General features: G+C 39.5%; 1 protein-coding gene across 1 annotated transcript in view; it reads right to left on the reverse strand.

The window, feature by feature from the left end:
• GDA (guanine deaminase) overlaps positions 1 to 22,103 on the reverse strand; it is an 83,198-nt gene that overhangs the window by 26,282 nt on the left and 34,813 nt on the right. The window contains exons 2-7 of the mRNA XM_036261286.1: positions 14,744 to 14,832; positions 11,245 to 11,416; positions 5,957 to 6,044; positions 4,696 to 4,801; positions 3,037 to 3,064; positions 1,769 to 1,876 (exon numbers count right to left, since the gene is read on the reverse strand). Of these exons, the coding sequence (XP_036117179.1) occupies positions 1,769 to 1,876; positions 3,037 to 3,064; positions 4,696 to 4,801; positions 5,957 to 6,044; positions 11,245 to 11,416; positions 14,744 to 14,832 (591 nt within the window). The remainder of the gene's footprint in view (positions 1 to 1,768; positions 1,877 to 3,036; positions 3,065 to 4,695; positions 4,802 to 5,956; positions 6,045 to 11,244; positions 11,417 to 14,743; positions 14,833 to 22,103) is intronic.

Consider the following 22,103-nt stretch of genomic DNA (forward strand, 5'->3'; position numbering starts at 1 on the left):
AACCCAGTGAACCACCTATGGCATGAGCTCTATCCCGGCCTTGAGGAAAGCCCAGACCACTGATAAAATTCAAGGGCATCAGAAGAGGAGGGAGGACAACCAGATGATCTGTGTCACTTTGGTAAATTTGAGTAAATATACAGACAGACAGACAGACACCCCTAGCAGGACATACTTGCTTTTGTTGTGTGTTGATGGGGTTCAGGACACACGGCCCCAAAATATGGCATCTTGGCATGTTGAAAAATGATATTTTAAGCTGAAGGAGTTTGATGACAGAAGCAAGAAGGTCCCTTAGATGCTCCTCCCACCCTTCCCTCCCTGAAACTGGTCATAAAACCCACAGGTGAGAGGTGCCTGCCCCACCCCAGGAGGAGAAGAGCATCTTTATCTCTGAAGACAAAGGGAGTCAAGAAGAAGCCAAACAAACAGGCCTCGCTAAGTTTCCTACACTTACCTCATGTCCCTTAACCTATCACATTCCTCCACAGCCATGCACTCTCTTCAACAAAACTAGCAAAAAATACTCAGGTCTGTTTCTCCGGGTTTTCATTTCCTATAAAGGCTCCTGTGTCATGTCATGTAGAACTTACATTAAATACATCTGCATACTTTTCTCCTGTTAATCTATCTTTGTCAGTTTAGTTTTCAAACCCAGGCTGGGACCCCAAAAAGGTCAAGGAAAACTTTTCCCTCCCCTCCAACTGTGTGGGATTGAATCAAAAATTCAAATAGCATGAGCTGTAAACGAATAAAAGAGAATGGGAAAAGATGAGAACAGTTAGTGAGCCCTATCAAGATAAATCTTAAAAATGAAACCACCCTCCACTTTACAAATGATAAAGAATCAATGTGTTAAAAAAGGAGGGACGTCTGTAATACTTTCAACAACAACAAAAAGAATCAATGTGTTGCCTGCCTTCCCCCTGACTTGCCCTTTGTTATAAGATAGTCAGCTCTCGCCCAGCTGGTGTGGCTCAGTGGTTGAGCATTGACCCATGCACTAAGAGGACGCTGGTTCTATTCCTGGTCAGGGCACATGCCCAGGTTGTGGGCCCAATCCCCAGTGGGGGGCATGCAGGAGGCAGCCAATCGATGTTCTCTCTCGTTGATGTTTCTATCTCTCTCCCTTCTCTCTAAAGTCAATAAAGAAAAAAAAAAGATAGTCAGCTCTTAAGAGGGGACATTTTAGTGCAGTATGTAATGAAGCTTGGATGGAGGAAGGTGAGCTCCCAACTTTCAATTTTAACCCAGCTGGAAGCTTTAAAAAGTGTTTTATTCCTAAATTGCAACTGCTTAATGACAAAGTTAAATGTTTTTTTGTTCCTGATTTTAAATTAAGAAACTTGGAACAAAGGGGCTTTTAAATGCATTTTGTGAGGTGGAAATTAGGTTCTTATTGCTTTTTAAATAATAGGTGTTTCCTTCAAAAATGAAGGACTCGAACACTGAAAAAGCATCAAAAGAAAGACGTAGAAAAGACATGTGATTAAAGTATCCTACAGACAACAGGTGACCCGTCTGTCACAGATTTTGCTAGGTACCTGTGATGGCCTCATGTCTGCAATCCTGATCAGAGAATTGAGAGGGAAAGGAACTTTCTTAGCTGAAAAAATTTAAGAACTGGCATCTGTGAGGGCCCTCCCTGTCCCATAGTGCTCTACCTCTAGGTGATCTCAGCAGGAGACCTGGAGATTACTCCCAGAATGCGGGATAATGGGAACCCCGCAGTTCTGGACTGAGGCACACGCGGGAGAAAAATACCCACCTGAATGTGCAAATCGTGAGTCTTCGCGGTGCTTCCAAGTTCGCTCATCAACATCTCAGAGCAGGAAAGGGAGAAACGTGGCGTCACTATGGGCTTCACTCTAGGATACTGGCAATAATCAAGAACAGTTGATAAGGACACCATGGATATCATGAATGAGTAGCATACCCCAAAATGCATGTCATACAACAAGATTATTTTATATCTGGACATTTGGGGACAGTCCTCCTTTCTAAGAGCGGGTGGAAGTGCTGGGTCTCATGCTGGGGACAAAGGGGAGTATATTCTGTAACACCAAGTTCAGTGGAAGAAGATCTCGTTCCGAGTGGCAGCCACCCCTGCTCCACATCCACAGGAAGGCTCGTCGAGGCTTGCACGGCGGCCTTATGAAGAGAATCAAGAAGTAGAAGGAGAACTTTTAAGGGAGAGATCTGGGGAGACTAGAAGTAGGTGGTTGCCTATTCCCTTTTCTACGTCTTGGGGAGGTGTGCTGGCCATGGCCTCCCCGAGGACTGTTTAGTTACAGAACTGGCTCTGATGTCACCTGAGGTGAGGGTCCCAGCAGGAAAGAACTCTGAGAGGGATGGTGAGAGTAAGGGTCCACAAAACTCCACCTAAGTCTCCCAAGATTGAAAGACATTCTGAGGATCCCTGTGTTTTCCCATCAGACCTCAAAAGATGGTAAGGCTTGCCAATCTAAGAGATGGCACCACGAATCAGCCTGCTGGGCACAGGGGTAGATATCAGCACCGCCTCCATAGGCTCACCGACCCCAGGGCCTGCAAAGGGGGTGCCTGGCTGAGCGCCTGCAGGCCATGGGACATCCACACATACGTACATGGACCAAGGCAGTCTTGGGCAGGGGCATTGGGCTGGACACCACCGGTGTTTCAGACCAGATCAGGGGTCCAACAGGCCAGAGCCCATGTTAACATAGCCAACCAATACCATGCCTCCATTTCCAGTTGCCATCAATCTGTCCACAGCTATGAGGCCCTTCTCCATCTCCCCAGAGACCAGTCCTGTGAAATTAGTTGGTCCCAAAGGAGAGGAAGAGAAAACCACTGAGAAATCATAAAATGCCTGACCTCACAGAGCTGAGTTGACAGGTCCTCTGTGAAAACAGTCTAAGGTTCTAGGAAAATATTCCTGCGTGCATGGGCATAAGACAAATGCACACAGATTGTTCTCTGCCAAACAACTTAATGACAAACCCTACAACTAAGACAAAGACAATCCTGAAACAAGCTGGGAACAAGTTTACTTACGTTCCTTTGGAGCATCTCTGACACGAATCTGAAATAAAGCAGCACATGGGAAGTTAGAAAATTCAGGCATTTTCAAATCAACTTTTTCAAAGGATGAAGACATGGCCTTTCCAGGTCCTGTTTTCCATGCAAACATTTCTCATACTGCACATGTTTCTCCACCACCAATTAAAGACGAACCAGTAGTCATTCTTCTGCCTTCTCATTTGCAGAGATGGAGTGCGACATCACAGGGAAATGCAGCTTATCCTCTGCAGCAGCTGGGCTGCTCCCGGGTATTCCCACAGCACTCGAGCCGCTCTACCAGCTTAAGCTCAGTCTGGGGCAATATTGCAATATGTGATGCTCCAGGGATGTTAGGGTCCCGGAGTCCTATGCACCGGAGGCATTTAGAAGCCATGGGGCTCTCTATCCCTAATTTCCCTAAAGCTAACACAATATCATCATTTACTTCCAAAGGCAGAAGAAAAAGGCCAGCTGGTTGTGACAGGGTGCTGATGGTGGTGGTGTCTCCCCCGTTACCCCTGCAGGGATGGCGGTCTGTCTGCACGGTGTACGAAGTGGTAGCTCTGCCCTGGCCAGGAATATTTACTAGCTACGGCCTCCTGTCTCCTGGTATTCCTTTTTCTGTTGTTTCAGAATAAAGTGTGAATTAAGGTTCACAATGACACAAACACACATTCATAGAAAAGTTGAGCTGGTGGCCAAGGCAACAGACACATGCTTCCTATTCTCTGGGAGCAGGCAGCAGCCCCTGAGCCTCCCTTTTCCGAGGGTACACTTTAGGCGAAGAAAGTCAGGGGACTCAAGAAAAGTTGGACTTCTAGAGTTTGCATTGGGAGACATGTGGTCTCGGGGAAGCTTTAAATGTGAAGAAATGTCTTCTATGTATATTGCTTAGCTGGTGAGTGTCATACAACATAATTCCTTGAAAAGAAATGTAGAAAAAGTACGTATAGGATCAGTAGAATATCCCAGTGTAAGATAAAAGGTTCAAACCCGTGTTGTTCAAGGGTCAACTGTAACCTAAAGAGCAGGCCACACACACACTTAAAGCAAGTCCAATACACAGGAGAAGATCAGATCTATAATGAAGGAGAGGAAGAGGGTAAATCATTTACTTCAAAAAAGAATCCCTCGTTTTACAAGGAGTTTGCCTATAAACCTATAACAAGTTCCCAGAAGCTTTAAAATATAATTGGGTATATGAAAATAGTACTGACATGCAACATTTTTTTAGGGCCAGATCAATTTCATGAAGTTGGGCAAACCCACGCTGTAACATATGTGCACATCCCACCTGGTTCAGAGCGGGTTTCCTTTTTTGTTAATCCTCACCCGAGGATTTTTGTTGTTGTTGCTGTTTTTAGATAGAGTGGGAGGCAGGGAGGAAGGAGAGAGTGAGAGAGAGAGACACACCGATGTGTGAAAGACACATCAATTGGTTGCCTCCTGCATAACCTGACCAGCGTCAGGGATCAAACCTGCAACCCAGGTATGTGCCCTTAACCGGGAATTGAACCCATAACCTTTGGTCCATGGGCCAATGCTCTAACTGCTGAGCCAAACCGGCCAGGGCCTGAGTGGTTTTCTCTCCCGGTCTCCAACTCCATCAGTGCAGCGGAGGGACCACCCACGAGACAAATCAGGTGGACATACCTCTCTGTTTCCTTGATTGATTCCTCAGTGCCTTCCATGTATTCTGGAAAGGTGTCATTCATATCCATGCAGACTTTGCCCACAAACGCTCGCTGCCCAAATTTATCTGTGAGGCATGTACAAACAGAATCTAACGTCATGTGTCTTTCCCACACAGTACCTTTTCTGAGACTTTTAAAAGCGTGTTTAAATCAAAACAAGTGAGAATGTGAAATATTATCCACTAAGAACAACAACAACCACCAACCAAGTTCTGTAAGTAGCAAATATTCTCCCATCCATCACTTCAGCCACCCCCTTCTCCGCCCCCACTTCCAGTCTGGCCAGGTAATAATTGAGTGTTTTTTACTTTGGTGTTATTGGGTGTTATTACTCAGCTTTGCCCTTTGCTTACACAGTTTGTCTACATTTTTACTCAAGTCATACTGTCCTTGTTCCCATTTCATCACATGGAACAAAAGAGGGCAGCCTCAGACCCTGGAGAAACACTATTCAGCCTTGACACGTCTACACCTTGTTTTTTCTTCCTTCCTTCTCTTGTTTCTGTGGCTCACTATCTCTGTCCTGTCTCCTACTCTACCACTGTCCCATGGATAGAGTCCCTCTCTATATTCTTCCTCTGTTCTACAGAAAAAACAGTAGGGTGTAGCGATAAGAAAAGGGGCACCGGATTTTGACAGATTATATGTGTCCAGTGTCCTCTGGTATGTGTAGGGTTAGAAGAAATATACCCAGTAATGTATAGACAGGGTCTGGCACATGCTTAGAAAAGATGTTGCCACTACTCCTAACTGTAGCTATGCCCATAGTATTATCTGCAAACATTTTATTTAGTCCTACTAGCAGATCTCAACACTAAAGAACCTAGTTCTATTTAGAAGATTCAGAGGAATTCTTTTTCAGCTAGGAGCTTGAATCTACATTGGGCAGTGTTAATTTTGTTTACAATGTCTCCACCTCTGTCATAGAATCTTACAAAATCTTTCTGCCTCTGTCTTTCCCTGTAATTCATTTTAATAACTGGGCGTTCAATTACTCTTTCTTAAAAAACCACCTTCATCACATACCTCAGAACCAAAAACCATAAGTAAATAAATAGTTAAACAATAGAAAACATTCAGGGGCCGCAGTAATACACTTAATCACTTAATGCTCAAATTCTAGCAACTGAAAGGCAAGGCTGCACACCGCATGACTCCCTGCTCGACGAGGTCCGACTGGCTTCGCTGGCTTGCCGTGAATCATGCTTTCATCTCCTCACCTGTAATTTCTGCAAGGAGCAGAGATGAGTCCGTGTAAATTGCTGAAAAGTAACAAGCAGTGGTTGTTCCATTCTTCAGCGTTCTCCTCTAAAAATACATCACAAAAGCCATGAGTTACATGTGCCAAGAAAGTCACGTGGCATGTTCAAATGAAAACAAAATTCCAGTTTCCAATTGTAAAGTGTTTTTATTTAAAAGTATGCCATCTTGACGTGAAATACAATTAAGGAAAATGGCAAAAGTATTGATATTCCAGAAGAGTGAGCTGGAGAAGTTGATACTTTTGATTTCCTAGATTCACACAGTTCTGTAACAGAATTCATAAAATGTGGTGCTAATGAATTCCTTATCTTTAGATGTGTGTGAGCATATGCAAACTATACTGCATCTGGGAGTGAATAAAGAAGATTTTTCTATCTATAACAGGGTAAAAAAATTCAGCCATACTTCTAGTTCAATCTGGCAGATTGGTCACATGAATCTATCTCTCTTCCTTAGCAAATTTCCACTAAAAAAAAAAAACAGTAAAAGAGTACAAAATCTATTCACCAACAAGAAGAACATAAGAAGAGACATGAGCAGAAGAAACATTTCAACATCTCTTTGGAAGACAAAGAATACGGATGAGCAACTTAAGAAGAGAGAGAAGCATGTGGCTGTTAACAGGGGATTGGGTCCAAGTCTGTCTACAATGCTTAAGCCATGGCAGGACCCTCCTCCTCCCTGTTGAAATCAGCCAGCTACCCCAACCCGTTCCTTGCAGGAGAGATTTACTTTTCGTAGAAACTGGGTAGTATCTAGAGAATAGAAGCCCCAAAGGACAAGGTGAGGCAGAGACTGAAAAGAAGAGGTTTGGAGAAAGTCTGGCTCATCTCAGGAGCCCTCAGTCAGCTTGCTCAGAGTGCACTTGTATCACTGCCACCACTCCTGGTGGGCCTGAAGGACTCTTCCCTGGAGAAGATGAGTTGCTCTCCAAGAAAGATGTCCTCACCATGACTTGTGGAGCCCACAGTTGAAAAGGCTGTTCATTACTTTCACTGTTCAGCCTATGCTGAAGTTCACTAGCCAACAAGAGCTACCCCTACCCAGGCCTTCCAATCACCATCTTAGGACATCACCTGTAAATATGAATGTATGTTCAAATGTCAACAGACACTCGAGGAGAGTGACTATGAAAAGGAAAAGCGGGAAGAGAAAGTCTGGAAAAAAATATTGAAGGAGCCCTGGCCAGTTTGGCTCAGCAGTTAGAGCATCAGCCTGCGGTCCAGAGAGACCTGGGTTCAGTTCCTGCTAAGGGCACGTGCCTCAGTTGCAGTTTGTCCCCGGCCCTAGTTGGGTCGTGCGGGTGGCAACCACTCGATGTGTCCCTTTCACGTCAATGTTTCTCTCTCTCTCTCTCCCTCTCTCTCCCTCCCACTCTATCTGAACAACAACAACAAAATATTGGAGGAAACAGGTTCAGAAGGAAGTGTGATTAAAAAAAATTAACTATGGTTAACATTCTGAAAGAATTAAAGAAAATGTCACTTGTAGATACAAGTCAAGAACAGACTACTATGAAAATCAAAGAACAAGAGCTCTCCAAAAGTAAAAAATTATAAGTGAAATTTGGAAGTCAATAGAAGCATTGTAGGATAGATTAAAAGAGAATCCCTCAGGTGCGGGGGAATGCTTTGAACTTAAGTAATAGGAGAGGACATACCCCATGTCTCAGACAGCAGTCTCTACTCTGCATCAGCCAATTATTGAAAAAAGCAATGAGAGCCCAGGCATGTAGGTTAGTCCCAAAGATCAAAAGACTTTGAAAAGCTGGAATTTTTATGTCAATCTTTTCAAATTTTAAGACATTTTGCATATGAAATAAAATACATCTGGCTGCTAATAGATGATAATTATAGCCTGTCAGCTAAAGACAAGAATGAGCTCTCATCAGAATCACAAGTCCAGGAGACATCAAATTCAATCTCCAGCAACTCCAGAAGTATCTGGATCTCAGTATACTCAGTAAATATTTATTGACTGAACACTTGAGTAACTGGATTACTAAGCAACAAGAGGCATAAAATGAACTAAAATCAGTATTTTTAGATAAATAGAATAGGATATGATATACTTGAAAGAGGACAGGCTATTCAATAGTAGAGTGAATTAATGACTTGCAAAATTGGACCATGGCGTTCTTTAAGGATGTAATACAAAAGTATACACAGAACTTTCAACATTTTTCTAATAGGAGTTACCAAAACAAAGAGTAGATTGAAGAGAATATACTCAGAGAGAAAGAGGGAGAAATAAATTTTCCAAATTAGAAGACAGGAGTTCTCATATTGAATGAACTACATATGACAGATAATGAATTGAAAAAAAAGATCTATAAGTGAAATTTCAGAACATCCTGAATGAAAGCCAGCAAATTAGCCAGAATGGTATGAGAATCAGACTGACATCAGCACATTGGATGACGATGGGCAAATCATGTAGAGAGAAATAGAACTCTCTCTATGGCGAAAATGCATCACTCAAGAGTCAGGACAAAGTAAAACCAATTTTGGTAATTTAAGGATTAGGAATGTTTATCATCTACTTCACAAAAAAAAAAAAAAAAAAAATGAATCCAGAAGAAAGACAGGGAATCTAAATAGCAAGAGAAAAAGTAAAGTTCATTGTTAAATTAAGTGCAGATGTTAAAAAATAATAAACTGAAATTATATTAAAATAAAATTTAAAATATTAAATTTAAAAGTTAAAACATTTTAAATTAAGTGTAGATGGTAAAAAAAAATAAATAAACTTGAACTAAAATCTTGGGTGATATATCACAGAACATGGTGAGGGGGGTTATAACATGAAGAAAGGAAGGGTATGTAAGATTCTTGTCTTGTTATACGAGGGAAATCCTAGAAGACTTACTTAACGCTTTTAACAACTTAGTCTAATAGAGATGTAAAAAATGTCATGTCCACAGAAAAAACACAATTTTTAAAAAAAAATGTATAGATAACTATAAAAACTGACTTTTTGTTGGGTCATAAAATAACTGAATCAATTCCCCAGAAAATAATCATACAAATTATATTCATTAACCAGAGTAAAGTGAAACTCAAAATTTAAAACAGAAGTATAGTCAAACATTTCCTAAACCTCAAAATTTTAAACACCTTTCTAAAATCTGGGCTTGAAGATGAAATCAAAATGAAAAATCTTAGCTGTTTAGCAATGAGGACAATGGAAATACTATCCATCGATGTAAAAATAATCTATGGTGCAAAACTCTGCGGTCTTGACTGGTCATTTTTTTAAGTATAGATCTAGAACTGTTTTTTGAAAGAGAAAAAATACAAAAATGTCTTGATTATATTCATAGATATGGCCTTAGCACGCCTATGCCCTGCCATGGGCTGTCTAAGGAGAGGTTCTAGTTAACAAGTCTTAACTTCCTTAAACAGCTGTCCACCATACCCTTGGCTCATGCAGTTCTTAAAGTGTGTGGGCTTGCTCATAATCAGAAACGTTGGATGTGTGAACTGCAAATACTTGTTGAGAATAACATCTATTTTGTACTCCCAGACATCAATTTCTTACTCAAATCTCTGACTTAAGAAATAAAATGTATGGAGTATGGCCTGAGGGACACAAAGTTCTAGATGTTCTCTCTAAACATAAAAGACTTTTAGATACTATAGCCCCTTGACAGTATATGTATTTTGATAATGTAGTATTTAACTATATTGGAATATTAGGCATAATTTTCTTGAATTTCAGTATGAGAAATAGATAGGTTTTACCTTAACAAAAAATTTTTTTTAATCATCCAGACAGTGTAAAATTCAAAATTGATTTTCCTCTCTGGGTCATTTGCTAGACACTTAAAGCCAAATTGTGACTATCTCTCTGACAAATGCATGGACCCCCCCATGGCATATATTTACCTCTCAGTTTTATTTTATTTTTCGTCTCCCCTCTTCTCCTTCACCATGATTTTGTGACTCACTTTCCTCTGTTGAAGACTATGCAATTTTAAGATCTCTCAAACCCTTTTTAGAACAGTGCAAGGTATAAATAAATTTTGGAGATGAAAAGATTTGGTGTGGTTAACACAATTCATTAGCACAAAGCACCAGCAACTCCGTACACAGCTTTCGTCCTTCTCAGCTTTTCTGGTGTCATGTGGATGCATGCTAAATATGTACGATCCACAATTACACGGAATTTATAATTCAGTGAGGCAAGTGTGTAAATGATAGCTCTTGTTTTTATTCTTCAAGGCTTGAGTAATGCAAAACCAGGAAACTGGCAGGATAACTAGTCACTATAGAAGGCTTATAATATTGTCACCATCACACAGACATCACTTTTAGGGGAAAATCCATCAATGGGTCCAACACAAATGCAGGAATATTCAGATTAAGTGTGCTGAATGATAAGAGGCAGGGGTCAGATAAGAAGGTATTTGCAGCTTTAATTCTAAACTACAGGAGCTGTTTCTGGCTGCTACGTGGACTGGGCATAGGGTTGGGGTAGAAGGATGGGAAGTGATTTTCTTGAGAGAGCGTAAGGAAGGACATTTCCAGAGGCTTCAACATATAGTTGGCACACAGTACAGCCACTGTTCAATGACTGAACTAGCCCCATAGTTCCCTCTAGTGGTGTTAATGCTCATCACAGTCCCATATGCTCTGTAAAGGGACCACCCTCTTTTCCCTCCTTGAGAAGCTATCGAAATAGTGTGACATCCTTCTAATTGTAAGCTAAATTTTTAATTTCCTTGGGTATTTTTAAAAGCAAACACGTAGAGAGCTTACCATATGTTAAACACTATTCTGAGAACCTCACAAATATTAACTTGCTTAATTTTCATAACAATCCAGTAAAATAGGTACTATCATTCTCTCTGTTCTTTTTTTACAGAAGGGGAAGATGAGTAGCAGAACTTTCCAAAGGTTACACAGCTATTTCATATGGTCCTTCGAACAGTCTCATGGATTAGCAGGAGTAAAGGAACACATGTATGTATTAAACCCAAATTTGGTATAGAAAAAATAAAGTAACAGACAGACAGTCATGAGAGCCCACCAGATTGGGAATCTGGGAATTTGAACCCAAGCCTCTCTTTGCTAGTGACTAGTTGTGTAGGTGAGGTGATCACAAACTCACTGGGCTTTGAAACCTCTATAGCCCATTCTAGGCTTAACTGCCTGTGTTTTATACTTAAACTATGTCCCAAGAAATGCATGTTTCCACAGGTGATCCGATACAATACACCGACACTCACGAGCAGGATACTTACAACAACTCTGGTAAACACTTCTTCAGCAAAGTCGATGTTCTGGAGTCTGAGTTCTGTAGGATACGTGTACTTGGTCAGCCACTCCAGAAGTGGCAGGTCTACATTACTCCCGGCAAAGGAATACTGGGCAGCATGGATGTGTGTGTCAACCATCCCGGGCATGAAGAACTCACTGGGAAATAAATGAGAGAAGAAGAATTCAGTAGCATCTTTGGTCGTTTTCCATATCTTTACATCATGTTTTCTCTTGGCAGTGACTGAACTGTTCACCCCACATAGATTTAGAGCTGATGCAAATCAGATGACTAAATTCTTCTATTAGTTAGAGACCAAGATATAAAAATGAAGCTCTGCTAGGAGAGATATAGCTCCTAAATGGGAATGACTGGTGTGAGGTTAATCACAGATGATGAAGGGAGGAAAAAGCATAGCATTGGGCAGAGGTAAGCAGTCGTAGCACAGGGAAGGAGTGAAGCTGTGCTTTCAATTTGTTCTCACAATTGGAGGTTGTGCACTTGAAAAGAATGTATACTCTGCTGCTTTGGGGTGAAATGCTCTGTAGATAGCAATTAAATCCATCTGATCTAACGCTCCTTTTTAGGAAACAGGAAGCATTATGGAAGGCCTAGTAATAGAAACATTCACATAATCAAGGTATAGTTCAGGATTTATATTACAGATATCAGTACATGCTAGAGTATGGGCTGTCAGAGCTGTATGTGAGCTGAGAGGTCACTGAGCCCAAAAAGAAGCTCAGAAGGTCATTTTCCGATGTGCGGTTCGTCAGTGGTCCAGCCAGGCAGGATTAGAACTCAGCTCTCTGCCCAGACCTCGCTCACAGCTCGAGCATAGCCATCAAAAGTGAAGCTGCAGGCACAGCAGAGAAGGGGCTTGGAAGGAGAAGCAGGAAAGGTGGAAAGCTCCTCTTTCTTCTTCTCCTTTCTGCTTTCCTCTTTTCACTTTACTTAGTCATTATCCTAACTCCCTTAGAAAACCTCCACTTCCACCAGGAAGAAAACATCCATTTCATATTCCAAACCTGCAGGGCAAGCCAGAACCTAAGGAAAAAGAACAATGTGAGCGCTATATACACTTATTGAAACATCCACCCACCTTCTAACCAAGTGGAAAACCTTAATAAAAGCTTTAGAATTAGAACACATGACTGATTGTCTGTAAAGGCCTGAGTTACCCGATCTGTTTGCACACCATTGTCAACCTGCTCTGGGAACCCACTGCTGTTTGAAAACCATTCTTTTCTTGTACACACACACACACACACACACACACACACACACACACACTCTGTAAAAAGGGTATGAAACAATGACATCCCATCTTTATTTAAAATTTTGGCATTTTGTTCACCATAGATTTTTTGGCATTAATTTTGATTTTTCTACATGTTGCATTAAACTGTTATTTATTTCAGTTTCTGAGGTTTTTGCCCTCCCCACCACCCCTAAATCCTGTGCCCAAGGTAAATGCCTCACTTGTCTCACACTCGTCTTGGCCCGGGAGCCTCTCTCTGGTCCGTGGCCACAATCTGAACCACTCCTACCAGAGCACTGCTCAGAGGTGCAATTTTCATTTCTCTTAGATACACATTGTGCTGAGATAGAACTGTAAACGCACTGAATCTATGAAACAGACCGTCAGAGACATCATCTTCCGTGGTATGTTAATCCCAACTTAAAGAAATTCAAATGCATGAATCTTACATGTTTGATATGCAAGTTACTTAACATTTTAAACACGATTTTTCTTCAAAGACTTTGGTCTTGCACCAAAGTTTAAATTTTTTTCTTACTTTACCTCTTTTTGGTGTTTTGTGCTTACAGGTACCTTTGTATCTGCATTTTTAAAAAAAATTAATTTAATTACAAAAGCACCCTCACAAAGAGGAACAAAAACTGTGAAGATCCGCAAATGTGGATCTCCCCATCCTCCAACCGCTTCACCATCCTGTCCCTCCCTCCCAGCCCCCAGCTCATCCCTTCCTGCGCCTTCTAATCTCTCATTACCGAGGCACACAAGCAGGTGACTAGAAATGTCAGTTGTTCCTCAACATATTTTCTCATGAAAATCTAGCAAGAGGAAGCAGACAGTAAGTAGCAGCAGAAGGCACTGGATTCATCTCTATGCCCACTGCCTGCAAGCTCGCAAGCCCAGAGAGAGGCGGCAGAGACAGAGCAGGTAGAAGATGTGAGTAAAAATGCAAGTGCAACAGAACGTTATGACCACTCATCTCCCTCTCTCTGGACTGTGGTCAGCCCTTCTGCTTCAAAGCCTTGGGTAACCCAATTCACAGATCCGCTGCAGACAATCCTTCTGCTAACAGCCTAGGAGACAAAAAGGATATCACCTAGGACAATCCTGCTAACAGCCGAGGAGACAGCTCAAAGACAGAAAGCGGCGTGGGTTCCAGTTAACAGCCACAAAGCTGTAGTATTAGAATCCACAATGAGAATTCTAATTCCTACTACTTCACTGTTCTTCTCATTACATTATTCTAAAGTCATTTCTCAAGTTATAAAGATGTTTTTAGAATGAAAATGATTTCAATTGACTTTGAAATTTTCACTGACTTTGGAAATATACTTGGCCTGAAACAAGATAAAATCTTTGAGTTAAAAAGAAAAGTATCTTGCCTGGCCGGTGTGGCTCAGTGGTTGAGCATCGATCCACGCACCAAGAGGTTGCTGGTTCGATTTCTGGTCAGGGCACATGTCCAGGTTGTGGGCCAAAGCCCCAGTGGGGAGCATGCAGGAGGTGGCCAATTGATGTTCTCTCTTATCAATGTTTCTATCTCTCTCTCCCTCTCCCTTCCTCTCTCTCTAAAATCAATAAAGAAAAAAAAAAAAAAGCTTAAAAAAAAAGACAGAAAAGTATCTCCAGTTCCATAAAACAAGTAGGCTATAAAGAATGTAGGCCAATCACAAGAAACACATTTTGAACACATTATTAAAAACTACTAAAAGTGGTTGAAACAAAAAATCGCAGCTCAAATGCACTTTTGGAAATGGGTCTTACCTAACCATGCTGTCAGAGTGATTGCTCCCAAATGTTCCTCCTTTCTTCCCAATAATTTTTCTCTATCATGCTCTTTCATTATTTCCTTACAGTAAGTTCACAACCTATCACTGTCATGCTTACATATCTGTGCACTTGTTTATGTTCTGTATTCCCCAGGAAGTATAAAGGGCTATAAACCCCGCAAGGACAAAGATTTTGTAGACCATTTTCACCTTCAGATTCCAGTTCTTCCACATACTAAGCTCAACAAATATTTGCTGAAGAATTAAATGAATAATGACACCCTGTAGTACTCCAAGTTTCTGTCCTTTAGCTCCCTATTCTCTGTTTACCTCTTCCTTCTCACCTTACACCTTAAGAAAATAAAAAAATACAAAGCCTCTCTGTCTCTCAAGGTGGGTTTCTTATCATTTGAGACCAGTTAATGGGATCCACAAAAGGGAAGAAGTTGACTCTGACTCACTTGTGGCTCAGTTCTCTTATCTCACAGGGCTTGAAGCACCATTCTTTGGCCAGCTTTTCTTGTTGAGATGCTTCTTCTAAAAACACTATCTTTAAAAGAAAGAAAGGAAAGAATCACAAATTAATGAAACATCATTTGTTGCTATGAAATATCTAAATCTTTTTAAAAGAGACTATACTGTAGCTGTGAATTACAAAAGGTATTTGACACCAAATGGGCTTGATTTTAGAGGCAAAAAGGCAAGTGTTTGCCTTTGGTTGCCCAAAGAAGTACATTGCCTGATATTTCTCCTTTTCTGCCATTCTATAGACATAAGCAAGGCTTTAAAAATTCTAATTTCGAGACACAGGGTTGTTAAAATGGCTAATTGATATTTATTTCTTTCCCACTCCTGAAAACGATGAAAGGAAACAATGGTTTATAGAAAGTACGTTTCCCTGAAGATGACTAAAAGATTTTTGTCAGGCTGTTATAGGAGACTCAAGTCCAGAGTACCACAGTAGTGCATCACAGGGCAATCCATTTGAATATAACTGCTCATGATTGCCTGAAAATTGAGTCTTAGCATGAACTATGTTGATGTTCTGATACTAAATGTCTGCTACATTCTTCTAGTACTGTGTATGAGACATGAGCAGAGTGATCTCTCATGTTAGACTTGTGGCGTCGAGAGCACATGGACCACATTGATGGGTCTCGCAATCTCCCTTGGTCTGGTTTCCCCATCTGCAAACAGGGCCTAACACCAGAACATACTTCACAAGGCTATTGTGAGACCTAAACACGATCATTTGAATAAAGAACTTAGCACATCCTTGGAACATGTTAAATCCTAGATACATTATGTCTATTTATCTATTGTTGATAATTTTTTTAAAGTATAGTATGATTGCTTTTTCTATAAAAATGGATGTCAAAGCGAGAAAGGACAAAGAAGAACGAAATATATATATGCAGGAAATACCGTTTCATTTTTAAATGCAATATTGTGAGAAAAAACATTTTATGGAACATGAAATACTAAAAAAGACCTGTAGATAAAATGTATCTAATTGATTAGAAGCAAGGCAATATACTGCAAAAAATTTGTTTATGGACCTGAAAATGAAATAAATATTAACTTCCTTATTCATTGAAGATATTATTTTTATTTACTTATTTTTATTTTATTTTTTATTGTTGAAAGTATAACAGATGTCCCTCTTTTTCCCCATTGAATCCACGACACTTTATCCAGCAAAGCTATCATTCAAAATAGAAGGTGAAAGAAAGAGCTTCACAGAGTATATTAGCACCACACCAGCACTGCAAGAAATGTTAAAAGGACTGCTGTAATAAACAGAGACAGAAACATAGCCATAATAAATAAAAATGGTATCAATAAATAAGTGCATATCAATAATAACCTTAAATGTAAATGGGAAGATATTCTTTTTAAAAAAATTAGAATGTTTTCAGAAGAGAAAATGAAGATGTAATTCCTACAAAAAGAAAGTTGGTGATTCAAAAAAATACACTGGAATAAATACATATCGAAAGAGCTACATAATTAATCAAACCCCACAAAACAGAATTTATTAATATATCTCAGAAGTGATTTACCATGAAAGCACTCAATCAATAATAAAATGTTTGTAAAACACTATATTCCCACATTTGAAAATATATTTGAAATAAATGGTTTTGAGAATAATATAAATTATCAAAATTTATTCTGGAGAGATAGGAAAACTAAATGAACCAATAGGGTCTAGAAAAAAAACCCAGAAAGTTTTACTAACTCTTTAGGAAATCATATGATCCAGAACCATGCTGTCAAATAGAAATATAATGCCCATCACAAATGCATATGTAACTTTAAATTTTCTAACAGCCACACTAAATATGTGAGACAGAACAGGTAATATTAATTTTAATATGTTTTATCAAACAACATAGGGGCCATGAATAAGGATTATCATGTCAATGTGAAGTCAATATAAAATTTATTAATTTTATTTTGGGGGATAGTCAGTCTTTAAAGTCTCAGGTGCATTTTGCAATTAAAGTATATTTCAGCCTGGCTCATGTGGCTCAGTGGTTGAGCGTCGACCCACGCACCAAGAGGTCGCCGGTTGGATTCCCAGTCAGGGCACATGCCCATGTTGTGGGCCCAATCCCCAATGTGGGACATGCAGGAGGCGGCCAATCGATGTTCTCTCTCATTGATGTTTCTATCTCTTGCTCCCTCTCCCTTCCTCTCTCTAAAAAAAAATCAATAAAAAAAAAATTTTAGAAAAAAAGTATGTCAACTGAGTTGCTAAATTTTCATCAGAAATATTTTATCTGTGTATTTAGATTTTATATAAATTACAAAAAGTAGACTTACATATCGAGATTGTTCCAAAAACACTTAAAAGTTTTCCAAAACTGAGATGAGTGTCCATATTTAATAGAAAATTAAATTAAAAATAAAAATAAGATATAAAAATTCAGAAATTTAGTTCATCTATCTTACTAGCCACATTTCAAGTGCATTGGACAGAACTCATTCAGAGAATTTCTTAGCCAAGTTCTTTTCAAATAACAAAGAACAGACAATGTCTGTGCTAGGTGAAGAGCCTTAGAACAGAGAAGAATGGGCGCCTCTCTATTTTTACAAAGTTAGCATAATCCTCATACCAAAACCTGACAAAGCACACAAAACACATACATATACAAACAGAGTGAAAATTATAAGTTGATGACATTTGTTATTTAATAATATAGATGCAAAAATAATTCCAATAATACTAGCAATAAAGAGCTAAAGTATATTAAAATAATAATTCAGCATGTCTGCAACATGTAAGCCTCAATTATTCTGACCAAGCAAGACACATCTTCTATTAACTTAAAGCAGATTTTTAGTAGTTAGGCAAGATCCCACCTCCTTAAAGATGTCTGGAATAAGCTCAGCCACTCTCTTTTCTGGTATCATCAGTTGAAACTGAAGCTAGAATTCTCCTGCTCCTCACATATACATCAGGGATCTTGATCTGTGTCATTATTTTCATTAAAGCTCTGTACTTTCTTCTCCCTAACTGAGCTCCCACCACTTTTCACTTACCAAAACCCTTCACTGTGACCTCTTGTTACTGCCTCTCCATAAGTGGCAAACTCCCTTATCTGTCCAATATGTCCTCTGAGTTTCTGCCTCTTAATAGCTGGGGCTCTACTCCGAGGATATGGCTGCTGCTGTGCTTCTCAAATGGCAGGTATTCCTACATCAGCTCAGGCAATGAGTTTGATGCCTTACGTACCCACCATGGCCACTTCCAAACCATTTTTCCTGCAGCTTCTTGTAAACAAAGAGAACTCTTGTAACACCTGCCCCTTTCAGCTTTCAAGAGCATCTTTCCTCTGTGTTCGTTGCTCTCCTTTACCAACCTTTCTCTTGTTGTTCAAATCTGTTGATGCCTGCCTCACACTCTTTCTCCCACTCCAAGTCCTGCTCTTCCTTCCTTATACTATCAGCCTGGACAGCCCTGCTCACACCATGGCCAGCTATTTCCATGAATTCATCTTCAGTGATCGGTTCATGAACAAAGGAAGTTCAAGAACTTCACATCATAACTGCTCCACTTCCAAAGCTCCCGAATCACATCTGACCACAATTCTTTCTTTTACCTGTTTGTCTTTCAGCAACTCCAACCAATCTTGCACCTTTAAAAGGCCTCCCTTGACCTTCTCCCCTCCACTTTTCCTCACTCTTTCAGTGGTCTTTCACCATTTTCCTTGTCCAGCTAAGATTTTGTCATGTATTATTTCATACTGCTTATGAGTTTTAGTCAACATTCATCTGGTAAAAGTTCAACTCCTGTTCTGGGCTGTATGCACATGGTAGATGGAATATCCAATCATCAAGCTCAAGTGTGCTACTACCAATGCCTGTGCCTGGCATCCTAAGATATTTCTCTAGCACCTTGGTCTTTACTTTCAATACAATTCACAGGAGACTTAGTTGCTTTTCCACTGACAAATTGTTAAAAATATTTTTGATGATAGATTAATATACAATTTTATCAAATAACTCAGGAGTTCAAAAAATTGAGCAATATTGCTAACTGAAACTTTTCTCACCCCCATCTACTTGATTTATGTGAAAATAATTCTCATCACTTACTTCTGTAAAAATAAAATTAAAAAAAACTTTGATGGTATTCATAGTTCATTCATTCTACCAAGTAATACTTGTCTATAGATATATTTATCTAGTCGGAGTAAACACAGCCTTTTAATTTCACATTTAATAAATTACCTTTCAACGTGTGTAATATATATTTTTTAATTTCCTTATGGTCCCAGGAAATTTTAAATGTTTAAATTTATGTGCACAAATTTTATTGCACTGGTTGACCAATAAAAGACGTTCAAGTGCAAAAACTAGATTGCATTAGCACAACTCTGTAAGGAAAGTAGAATATAATTAGTAATTCAAGAGAAAAAATGGGTTATATAGCATTTTAGATCATTAAAGTGGAGCTAGCTCATAATTTTTAGAAAATAGGTTAAGGTAGATATCAAATCACTATATTTTCACTCCATCAAATACATTTTAAAAAATAATATCATAGTGTCCATCAAAGATGAATAGATAAAGAAGTGGTGCATATATGCAATAAAATATCAATCAGCCATTTTAAAAAAAGTGAAATCTTGCCCAGCTGGTGTGGCACAGCGGATTGAGCATCATCCCATGGACTAAGAGGTCCTGGTTCAATTCCTGGTGGGGGCACATGCCTCAGTTGCGGGCTCAGTTCCCAGTGAGGGGTGTTCAGGAGGCAGCTGATCGATGTTTCTCTCTTATATCAATGTTTCTATTGCTCTCTACCTTCCTCTCTTCTAAAAAAATCAACAACAATAATAATAAAAAGAAGTATCATCTGTAACGATATGAATGGACCTAGAGGGTGCTGTGGTGAGTGAAATAAGTCAGACAGAGAAAGACAAATACCATACAATTTCACTTACATGTGGAATCTAGAAAACAAAATAAACAAACAAGCAGTCTGGAAACAGCTTCTCACACAGGGCCACCCAGGCAGTAATTGTTGAGTGAATACATGAAGCACTATCCAGGGACTAGGAACAATATATCAATAGATGAATGAATATAAGATAAATTGCATGTATTAGTGAGTACTATGATGAAAGTTAAAGCAAGGAAAATGGATAAAGTAAAATGTGGGTGTGAGATTCAACTCTGAGAAATTATTTTGAGCACAGATTTGAATAAAGGGAAGGAGTGAGCCACTAGGATATTCTGGGAAGAGCATTCCAGACAGAGAACAATCAATACAAAGTCCTCAATATGTATGTTTAAATTAGATGCTTGGCATGTTTTAAAATATCAGGGAGACCAGTGGGGATGGAGTACAAGAACTAGAAGAAAGAGTTATAAGAAAATGGATGGAGGACATAGTATTGGCACAACCTGGAGATTTATTTTTAAGAAATCTCTAAAGATACTTTAGAAAACAAGTATTGCAGAACTACAAATATCATTGATGTTTTCTTTATAGGGCAATGGGTCTTTCAACCTGAAGTTACCTGGGTTTATATGGCCATTCATTCACTTATTCAATCATTTACCATTAAGAGTACCTATTATGGCCCATGGTCTTCCTCTTCAAAGTCCACTGTAGGTGGCCTGTCGAGCACATACAGCAGTCATTAAAAAACAAATTTCATAAAATCATAGATGGTGCCAGCAGGCAGGAACTTTTCATCTGACCCCCTTGCTTTCTAGATGAGAAAATCAAATTTCTTCTGTTAATCAATGACTCCAAGTTCTCTCTTACTTGAAACTGGGACTTTTTAGGATGAGCAATAACCAGAATGTCAAGAATACTAAAGCCAAAAGCAGATGAGTAATGACTATCAGATAAAGAAAAAAAAAAATCTCTGCAAGATAGAGGCTTCAAACACCAGATGGCAAATTTGGGCAAGAGGCTTGTTGCTATGGCACAGAGTAAACTGCTCTTCAGGCCATTGTGAAATAGCTTGTCCATCCAACAAAACAAGGTAACACATATTGCAATCTGTTACACAGAATCCACTCTTGGGCACTATAATGGAAGATAAAAGCAGATAATAATATGTGGTCTCAAGATTTCTGAAGTGCCCTGGCCGGTTTGGCTCAGCGGTTGGAGCGTCGGCCTGCGGTCCCGAGACCCGGGTTCGGTTCCCACTAAGGGCGCGTACCTCGGTTGCAGTTTGTCCCCCGCCCTGGATGGTCGTGCGGGTGGCAGCCACTCGATGTGTTCCTTTCACATTGATGTTTCTCTCTCTCTCTGTTCCTCTCTCTCCCTCCCACTCTACCTGAACAAAAAAAAAATGGGAAAAAATGTCCTCGGGTGAGGATTAAAAAAAAAAAAAAAGATTTCTGAAGCTTTTGGACAGAGATAAAATTGGCCATATTAGCTCAATTCACCTCAAACAGATTAATAGAAAAGAAAGATGAAGTAAGATAGCCTTAAAAAAAAAAAAAGTCAGCCTATAAAGTTAGAATTAAGTGAATTCATGGTACAAAATTACCAACGGGAAGCATGAGAGATTTGCTCTTCAGGTCCAAGATGCTCATTTCACAGGTAAAAACATAGACCAGGTAATGTGAATTGACCAAGGTCACAGAGCAAGCTAGGAGTATCTGCTGGTCTTGACCCATCTTCCTAGAGATTCTTCCACACCTATGTGAGTGTTTCTCTACAGTATAAACCAAGGATCAGCAAACTTTCGACAAAAGGACAGACAGTAAATATGTTAGGCTTTGAAGATCGTATTGTCTCTGTTACACTCTTCAAGTCTGTTATTATAAAGCAAAAGGAGCCACAGACAATATATACACAAATGTGTGCAGCTATGTTCCAATAAGACTTTATTTCTAGAAAACAATTTAGACAAAGGTGGCAAGATCATACAGTGGAGTCAAGACAGCCTCTTCAATAAATGGTCCTGGGAAAATTGGACAGCTACGTGCAAAAAAATGAAGCTGCCACCAACTTACACCGAACACAAGAATAAACTCAAAATAGATAAAAGACTTAAATGTAACTTGTGAATCCATAAAAATCCTAGAAGAAAATGCAGGCAACAAAATTTCATGCATCATACGCAGCATAATTTTCACTGATACATCACCTAAGGCAACAGAAACAAAGGATAAAATGAACACATGGGACTACATCAAACTCAAAAGCTTCTGCACGGCAAAAGATACAATCATCAAAATGAAAAAGGCAACCCACTCTATGGGAGAGCATAATTGTCAATGATACATCAGATAAGGGGTTAATTTCCAAAATATATAGAGTACTCACACAACTCAACAAAAGGAAGA

This window comes from Molossus molossus, unplaced genomic scaffold, assembly GCF_014108415.1.
Source record: "Molossus molossus isolate mMolMol1 unplaced genomic scaffold, mMolMol1.p scaffold_m16_p_14, whole genome shotgun sequence".
Classification (NCBI taxonomy): Eukaryota; Metazoa; Chordata; class Mammalia; order Chiroptera; family Molossidae; genus Molossus; species Molossus molossus.